We start from the raw sequence: 9,730 nt of genomic DNA on the forward strand, positions 1-9,730 counted from the left end.
CAAGATCTATTGTCGACTCATGCCTGTGAGCCCGGGCCTTCGTGACAGCAACGTTCGATATTTCACTGTCTCCATCGAGACTCGAATTTCGATTCGACTCTCACACCTATTGGGCACGACATTCCTGTTGAGCGCAGGTGCCCAGTCCAACAATTGCTGTTGCACCACAAAAGCTCTCAAGCATTCGATTACAGTGTTAGTGTTATATATACCATTTCACCTGCGCACAACAGCCTTCGCGACGGCAACAATTGGAATTTAACAGGTCCTCATCTGGGCTCGAACTCGGGCTGGCTCATACGCCTATTGGACTGGAGTGCCAGACCTATTCGGATTTCGCTCATGGCATTATATTGCGGAAGAAGTCCTGAAGTTCGGTTCATCAGGCATTCAACATGCATTCGCTACCACTTTACAGGCAATGAGCCTAATCATCTCGAAAGCCACATCATATGTCTTATCGTAATATTCACACTTCTGGAATTTTCGCCAGGCAAAGTGTATGCGCACCGTTCGACCTGGCCAATCATCCTTTCTGTCGCTTTTGTTGGACTGGGGACTACATTCCCGCTGCACCACAAAAGCTCTCAAGCGTACGGATACAGGGTCAGTGCTCCATATACCATTGTACCTGCGCACAATGTTGGACTGGGGAAGTCGTCCCCAGTCCAACACACAACAGCTTTGCCTATGGATGGCATAGATTGTTGTGCGCAGGCGAGTCTTGAGTGTGAGACTCGACCGCCTTGTCCCTGATTGTGTTAATGAGGTAACACCGCCAGCCTTGAAAGGCCAGCGCATCATATAGCTGACACAGTATCGTGTTGCCGCTACTGGAATCTGCCATCGCACCACATAGATCTCGATCAATGTCGAGCCGGTAGGAGTCTCTGCATGTGCACCGAATTTGCCTCGTCAAGTCTACTGTCGCGACACTTTTCTCCATGTCTTCACCAAAAGCGCACAACACGGCTATCGTATTGACTCTCAAGGCACTCTTTTACGCACTGAACAATCCCCTTTCTGTTCGAGCATTCGGATACAGGGTCAGTGCTCCATATACCATTGCACCTGCGCACAACACTTCACCTGATTCTATATCCCCTCTCGGATCATAGCTTTTGCGTCTATCAACACTGCGCCTAGCTTCCTGAGGTCTACATGGAGATCTATCGTCGACCCATGCCTGTGACCCCGAGCCTTCGCGACAGCAGCATTCGATATTTCACTGTCCCCATCGAGACTCGAACTTCGGATTGACTCATACACCTGTTGGACTGGGGACGACTTTCCCGCTGCACCACAAAAGCTCTCAAGCATTCGGATACAGGGTCAGTGCTCCATATACCATTGCACTGTTGTGTTGAGACGTTGATTGTTTCAGGAGCTCATTGATGATGCGACGATCAGGGGCCCAAGCTGACACGCTGGCAGGTTGAGGACATAAGTAGAGCGGCTGCGCTGCCTTTAGTCTAGCAGAGGACTAGTAAACTCAAGAGGTAGTATGAGCCTTGCACTACCGCGCGCAATCGAGCCAACAGAACGGGTCAAGGAGCACCGCGTTGAGGCATTCAGCGGCATTCAGCTGATCCAGTACAACGGAGACTTTGCAAAATGGCGAGTCTTCAAAGACAAGTTTGAGGCTGGTGCACAATTGACTGGAGTGTTGGACTACTTGAAGAAGCCGAAGAAGGAGATCTCAGACTGGTCTGAGGAGAAGGAGATGGTGGCGCGAAGGGCCATCATCACGTCGTTCGCTGACAAGGTATTTGAGACGATCAGCGAGTCAATGGTCACCACCCCAGTCGATGAACTGTACGCAGCCTTGTGCGTGAGCTGCGTCATCAATACCTCGCAGCGCATCAAGGAATTGAAGAGGGACCTCTGGGCTCATGTTGCAAACGAGGGCGACGACATCAAGGTGCACTTTGCCTTTGTGGATGGGCGAGTTGCTGAGCTGCGAAGTGCCGAGCATCATGTAACCAATGCTGAGCACATTGACTTTTTGTTGGATGGGCTTCCAGCCGTCACCGCCTGGAGCGCCTTCCAGAACGCATACCGAGCCCGCGTCACTGAGACCACGAGGGTGGACCAGGTCCGCCAAGACATTCGTCAACAAGCGGCAGTGCTCGCGAATGATGCACAGAAGCAAGCCAGCGCCCAGGCACTCTTGTCGCAATCGTCTGGTGGCAGGGGAGGTTGGAAGCGCAACGCTGGTGGCCAAGCAAACAAGAGCACTGGTCGAGGCAGTGGACCCAGGTGCTACCGATGCGAAGAGTTCGGCCACATCCGAGCAGATTGCCCCAAGATGCTTGTCGACAAGCCCGTAGAGGGAGGTAGTGAAAAGAAGTTTGTCGCTTGCATCGCTCCAGAGACACGAGTGAACGAGACCGCCACTGCGCTGCATGCCTATGGCTCGACGAGCGCTGAACAGCAAATCTCATGGGCTGTCGACAGCGGCGCTTCTCACCATGTGGTCAGCTCGATAGATCTCGTCCAGCCAGGCTCTTTGCGATCCGGCCGTGGACCTCGAAATGTCAGCTTTGGCAACGACACGTCGGAGGTATCGGAAGGGTTATGCACAGCAATCATTCCGACTATTGACGGCCCTTTGGAAATGCCTGATTGCATGTTCGTGCCAGGCCTCAGCTTTAACTTGCTGTCTGTCGGGGTGCTTGCTGGTATGGGCTATCAACTATTGTTTGATGAGAACAAGTGGCGCTTGATGTCAAAGCATGACGGCCGAACAGTGGCGGAAGGGCCGAAGCGCGAGGGTCTTTTTTGGCTTGATACACCTGATTCGTCGCGTTTACTGCACGCCAAAGCAACAGATGTGGAGCTTTGGCATAGGCGACTTGGTCATCCGGGCATTGTTTCAATGTTGCGCCTCGAGGATATGGTCACTGGCCCAGATATTGGAAAGCTTACGCCAAATACTGCGGATTGTACGGGTTGTCAAAAAGGGAAACAGCCAAGATTGGCGTTCCCGAAAAAGTCAGAGTCTCGTGAAACAAAGCTCTTGGGTCTCGTGCACAGCGACCTTGCTGGCCCATTCGTGCCATCTTGGTCGGGCAAGCGCTACTATGTGACCTTTGTCGACGATGCGAGCCGGTACACACATGTCTACTTTATCAAGCAGAAGTCCGAAGCATTCGAGAGATTCAAAGACTTTCAGCATGAGGTCGAACGACAAACTGGACAGAAGCTGAAGATCCTGCGCAGTGACAATGGCGGCGAATATGTCAGCAATGAGAATGACAGATACCTGCGAGAGATGGGTATTGTGCATCAACGCACTGTGGCCGAGACACCTCAGCAGAATGGCGTTGCAGAACGAATGAACCGCACGATCAAGGACCATGCAAGTGCAATGCTTCATGAGGCTGGCTTGAAGGACAAATTCTGGTCCTACGCAGTGCACACTGCTGTTCATTTGTGTAATCGCTTACCCACTCGAGCTCACGAGAGCATGACGCCATACGAAGCCTGGAAAGGTATCAAACCCGACGTCTCCTACTTGCGTGTATTCGGCTGCCGCGCTTGGGTGCACACACAGCAGTCAAAGTTGAAAACGTTTGTGTCCAAGGCAAGTGAAATGATTTTTGTTGGCTATCCGGACCAGGTCAAGGGATACCGCTTCTGGGACCCAGAATCCAAGAAGGAGCGTGTATCGAGGGATGCCACGTTTGTTGAGGACCAATTTGGTCGCAAGGGGATACAAGAGCAGGTGGAGCAAATGGAGACAGACGACGATGAAGTGCGTGTCGCTCCGTTCCTTGGCTCTGTGACTCATGAAAGCGAGGTGGAGGCAGAGATTGACGGCAACGCAGAAGGCGGTGAAGATGGCGACGGACGTGGTGATGACCAGAACGAGGATGCCAGCAACACAGGAGACGGTGAAGACGGCGACGGACGTGGTGATCACCAGAGCGACGGCAGTTTTGGCATCTCGACAAATTTGGACGACAATCTCTCTGGCCTCAGTTTGGCAGAAGGGGATCTCAGACTTAGTGACGGCGAGGAGGTGGAAGACTTGCAGCAGCTTCAGTTTGGCGGAGACGCAAATGGCAGTTCAGTCGACGACGTAAATTTATTGGAATCGCTTGACATCGACGACGACAATTTGGCACTCTCTCCAGTGCTCGGTGCAGTGGAGGACGGCCCACATGATCATTTCTCGGATGACGATATCAACTTGCTTTTGGCCAGGGCTCGTGACCTGGCTCAAGATGATGCACAAACTGATGTCAGTGCCTCTGCTTTGATGATTGCGGCATTGACTGACGCACACCCTCATCCAGTCGGCAAGGATCCAAAGGACATTGTGACGCCAAAGAATAGACGCCAAATGCTCAAAAGTGACGAGCGTGACCTCTGGATCGAGGCAGAGCAGCGAGAGATTGCAAACTTGCTGGAACGCGGCACTTGGGAACTCGTCGATACCGAGCCAGGCCAACCAGTAATCGGAAACATGTGGCGATACAAGCTCAAATTGAACCCAGATGGCTCGATCGACAAATTCAAGGCGCGCCTTGTCGCGCACGGGGACCAGCAAGAGGAGCATGTTGACTTCTCGGAGACCTTTGCTCCGTTGCAAAGTTCACCACGATTCGCACCCTGCTAGTCATTGCTGTCAACAAGGGTTTGAAGGTCTGGCACATGGACGTTGTTGGCGCTTACTTAAATGGATACTTGTCAGAGAAGGTCTTCATGCACGAGCCAATTGGCTATGAGAGTGGAAATGGCGCTGTTTGCCGTCTCAAGCGCACGCTATATGGTCTCCGACAGTCTGGTCGCGAGTGGTATATTGTCATGTCGGAGTTCCTGTTGTCCTATGGATTCCTGCGATGCGAGCATGAGCAAGGCTTGTTTGTTCTCAGAGGTGGAGATATTCGGCTTGTCCTCTATGTCGACGATCTATTGATGATTGCTGAGAACGACAGCGCCCTGGCTGATTTCAAACAGGCATTGTCAACAAAGTGGGACATGACAGACCTTGGTATTGCCACACAATTTTGTGGCATGGAGCTATCCTACGCTTCTGATGGCAGTATCACCCTGAGTCAAGCACGTTACTGTCGGGAGATTTTGAAGCGCTTTGGACTCGAGTCTTGCAATGGTACACACACACCAATGATGAGCGGCCTATCGCTCTCTCAAGCAACATGTGATCCCACACCAGCCGAACGAGAAGAGATGGCAACCATGCCGTACATGGCCGTCATCGGGAGCTTGATGTACCTTATGACCGCAACACGACCAGACTTGGCACACTCCATGGGCGTCCTAAGTCGTTTCATGGCAAAGCCGAGTTATGAACATTGGCGGGCAGCGAAGCAACTCCTACGCTATGTGCAGCACACGAAGGATGTAGGTCTTGTCTTCAAGAAGGGCGACTTGGATGTGCACGTGTACTCAGACTCCGACTATGCCGGCGACCTTGACAACAGCAAGTCAACCAGTGGGTACATTGTCATGCTCGGCCCAAACTGCGTTTCTTGGAGCAGTCGGAAGCAGGAAGTCATTGCGCAGTCTACAACGGAGGCAGAGTACATTGGGCTGGCCAACGCGACAAAGGAGCTCGAATGGGTCAAGATCATCGTGCAACACCTACTGCACGACTTCAAAGCCACCGATGCGCGCTTGACATTTCACATCCATGGCGACAATCAGGGTGCTATCGCCTTGGCAAATGATGCTCGCTTCCACACCCGCACCAAGCACATACGGACGAAATATCACTTTGTGCGAGACTGTGTACGGCGTGCTCGCATGTCACTCGGATACGTTGCTACTGGAGACATGATTGCAGATCTGACAACCAAAGCACTAGGTCGGCAGAAATTGCAAAAGTTCATGGCAATGCTCGGCCTTCGTCGCAAGACTAGCTAGCCTCATGGACGACAATGAGCTAGGTGGAGTGTTGTGTTGAGACGTTGATTGTTTCAGGAGCTCATTGATGATGCGACGATCAGGGGCCCAAGCTGACACGCTGGCAGGTTGAGGACATAAGTAGAGCGGCTGCGCTGCCTTTAGTCTAGCAGAGGACTAGTAAACTCAAGATGCACCTGCGCACAACACTTCACCTGATTCTATATCCCCTCTCGGATCATAGCTTTGCGTCTATCAACACTGCGCCTAGCTTCCTGAGGTCTACATGGAGATCTATCGTCGACCCATGCCTGTGACCCCGAGCCTTCGCGACAGCAGCATTCGATATTTCACTGTCCCCATCGAGACTCGAACTTCGGATTGACTCATACACCTGTTGGACTGGGACGACTATCCCGCTGCACCACAAAAGCTCTCAAGCATTCGGATACAGGGTCAGTGCTCCATATACCATTGCACCTGCGCACAACACTTCACCTGATTCTATATCCCCTCTCGGATCATAGCTTTGCGTCTATCAACACTGCGCCTAGCTTCCTGAGGTCTACATGGAGATCTATCGTCGACCCATGCCTGTGACCCCGAGCCTTCGCGACAGCAGCATTCGATATTTCACTGTCCCCATCGAGACTCGAACTTCGGATTGACTCATACACCTATTGGACTGGGGACGACTTTCCCGCTGCACCACAAAAGCTCTCAAGCATTCGGATACAGGGTCAGTGCTCCATATACCATTGCACCTGCGCACAACACTCGGATCATAGCTTTGCGTCTATCAACACTGCGCCTAGCTTCCTGAGGTCTACATGGAGATCTATTGTCGACCCATGCCTGTGACCCCGAGCCTTCGCGACAGCAGCATTCGATATTTCACTGTCCCCATCGAGACTCGAACTTCGGATTGACTCATACACCTGTTGGGCTGGGGACAACTTGACCGCTGCACAACAAAAGCTCTCAAGCATTCGGATACAGGGTCAGTGCTCCATATACCATTGCACCTGCGCACAACAGACGGTAGAATTCCATGAAAATCTCAGGAAGCTAGGCGCAGTCTTGATAGACGCAAGCTATGATCGGAGAGGGAATAGAATATCAGGTGGAGTGTCGTGCGCAGGTGCAATGGTATATGGAGCGCTGACCCTGTGACCGAATGCTTTAGAGCTTTTGTGGTGCAGCGGGAATGTCGTCCCCAGTCCAACATTTGTTTCAATTATCTTCGCACTGCCCCACCAGATCTATACGGTACGCTACGCATTCTTATACATCATCCCTATTTCTCCGCGACGATTTTGTCTACGATATGCTAAACACTACGCATTGTTATAGATCATCACCAATTCTCCGCGACACTTAACGCTTGCACGCATCATCACCGTTCTACCGCAACGACGTTGTCATCTCACCTGCACTGCAGCATCATGTCTCGTCATCGCCTATCTTAATGTCAAGTCAAAGCAACAACGCATCTGACACGCTTTCCAATTTTGTCTTCGTTGTCGTCGTCTGAAACGCTCTGCATATACTCTCGCAGGTGAAATGGTGTATGGTCTTCGGATGCTTAGGTATTTCGCTGTTCAGCTGATACTGGGATTCCTTGCTATGTTACTATTAGACCTTGCCACCTTTATATACTTGCGCTCATGGAAGCTGCTGGAACATCTGTTGTGTTCATGGAAGCCAAGAAAACATCTATTGTTCTATTGCTTTCGCTTGCTTTCTGTGTTGTTCCATGATGGTCGCTCACAGACATGCGATTTACCCCTGCCGATCACATCGTGAAATTCTTCGGGTGTTTAGGTGTTTCGCTGTTCAGTTGATACTGGGATTCCTTACTATGTTACTATGAGACCTTGCCACCTTTATATACTTGCGCTCATGGAAGCTGCTAGAACATTTGTTTTGTTCATGGAAGCCAATAGAACATCTGTTGTTCTATTGCTTTCTTTTGCTTTCTGTGTTGATCCATGATGGTCGTTCATAGACATGCGATTTGCCACTGCCGATCACGTCATGAGATCTTGACCGCGAGTAGTATCACCTCCAACAGAGATATTGACCGCGAGTAGCATCACCTCCAATATATGGTACACTGACCCTGTTTTCGAATGCTTGAAAGCTTTTGTGGTGCAGCGGAAAACTAATCCCCAGTTCAATATCGCACAGATAGGCAACAGTACCAGTGCAAGTGTTGTGCGCCGGGAATTCTGAGCGTGCGACACTGCCAACGCATGCACTAGTACAGCAATTTCGTAACGATAACAACAGTAAGAACACCCTTCGTTACATTAATGCCTTTGCAATCAATGCCCTATTCGTCAGGCATCTGCCATGCATTCGCTACCGCTCTACAGCGTTGACCAGCGCTTCACAAATATTGCGATGAATGAAACTCTCGAGACAAAGTATTAAATAATCTCGCATTGGAAGCAACAACGTCATTATTTAAGCAATGTTATTGTATCGTTCAATTTGTTCGGCAGGCCTTTGATTTATGCTAGCATCTCTCACCTACACGTTTGCGATTTCATTGCTATGCAATATGAGTCGCCTTAAATTTGTAATTTGAAATAAGATCATTGTTGCTGTTGGACCGGGGTTGACTTTCCCGCTACACCACGAAACCTCTCGAGCATTCCGACAAAGGATCATTGTTTCATATACCATTTCACCTGCGCATAACAGTTGCAACAGTCGATGTTGGAGCTGATGCTGTACTCATTCAAAATTTCGCGACATGATTGTTGTGCGCAGGCAATGATTGGCAGTGACAATCCGCAAGTCGACGGACGATCACTGTGGCGCAATCCAGAAAGCAAAAAACAGAAAATTTCTCATCGCCTTTTTTCAGAAGAACAAGCGTTCCTTGCACCTTCTATAAGCGCAAATACACGAAGGTGGCATGAACTCACAGCAAAAGGTTAAAAAGCTACAGGAGCTGAACAGTCAAATGCTTACAATTCCCTATCGTTTTTGACCTATCCAAAAGATGTGAGACAACTCCGTTTCGAGGAAGGTCTGATCAGACTTTTGGTTGATTATTGAGTTTACGAGTCCTCTGCTTAAAGTTGGCAGCTGCGCCCCTCCACTCAATTGCTTAACAGCGTGCCAGCAGCGTCCTTGGCATCACAACAGCCATGAGCTCACGAAACAATGTTTGTTGTGCGCAGGAGAGTCCGAGCATGAGACTCGAGCTCAAAACAATATTTGATTGATGAGTTGAAGCCGCCAAACTCAAGACTAGCACAATGTTGTTGTGCGCAGGTGCAATGGTATATGGAGCACTGACCCTGTATCCGAATGCTTGAGAGCTTTTGTGGTGCAGCGGGAAAGTCGTCCCCAGTCCACAGTGAAATATCGAATGCTGCTGTCGCGAAGGCTCGGGGTCAAAGGCATGGGTCGACGATAGATCTCCCTCAGGAAGCTAGGCGCAGTGTTGATAGACGCAAAAGCTATGATCCGAGAGGGGATATAGAATCAGGTGAAGTGTTGTGCGCAGGTGCAATGGTATATGGAGCACTGACCCTGTATCCGAATGCTTGAGAGCTTTTGTGGTGCAGCGGATGCAGAGCTATAGGCGGATTTGGGTGCTTGCGACTTGATGGTTATCTACGATTCTGATGTGCTGGCCTTTATATATTGCCAGCTGGCAGGTCTTGATGTTCAGATGGTACATCCAGCCCTTCACCGCACAACACTTGACCTGGTTCCATATCCCCTCTTGCCTCTCTACCAACTCCAAGCATCGCTTTGAAGGGTTAGGGGTTAGGGTTAGGGGTTAGGGTTAGGGTTAGGGTTAGGGTTAGGGTTAGGGTTAGGGTTAGGGTTTAGGGTT

At 50.5% G+C, this 9,730-nt stretch overlaps 2 protein-coding genes across 2 annotated transcripts; one reads left to right on the top strand and one right to left on the bottom strand.

Moving 5' to 3' along the window:
- Positions 1-5,944: 5,944 nt before the first annotated feature.
- BCR37DRAFT_380958 (uncharacterized protein) lies at positions 5,945-6,282 on the bottom strand (the record flags this gene model as incomplete). The annotated part of the gene is made up of 2 exons (XM_040869584.1): positions 5,945-6,182; positions 6,206-6,282. Coding segments are annotated over 2 exons (150 nt in total), but the record flags the coding sequence as incomplete, so codon positions are not given.
- Positions 6,283-8,988: 2,706 nt separating this feature from the next.
- On the top strand, positions 8,989-9,449 carry BCR37DRAFT_380962 (uncharacterized protein). Its single transcript, XM_040869585.1, has one exon. The coding sequence runs from the start codon at positions 9,196-9,198 to the stop codon at positions 9,436-9,438; it is 243 nt and encodes an 80-aa protein (XP_040724686.1). The 5' UTR covers positions 8,989-9,195; the 3' UTR covers positions 9,439-9,449.
- The last annotated feature ends 281 nt before the right edge of the window (positions 9,450-9,730 follow it).

Source organism: Protomyces lactucae-debilis (assembly GCF_002105105.1).
Source record: "Protomyces lactucae-debilis strain 12-1054 chromosome Unknown BCR37scaffold_12, whole genome shotgun sequence".
NCBI classification, from domain to species: Eukaryota; Fungi; Ascomycota; class Taphrinomycetes; order Taphrinales; family Protomycetaceae; genus Protomyces; species Protomyces lactucae-debilis.

Coding starts and splice junctions, on each gene's coding strand:
- BCR37DRAFT_380962 (XM_040869585.1), top strand. CDS start 9,196: ATGCTTGAGAGCTTTTGTGGTGCAGCGGGAAAGTCGTCCCCAGTCCAC.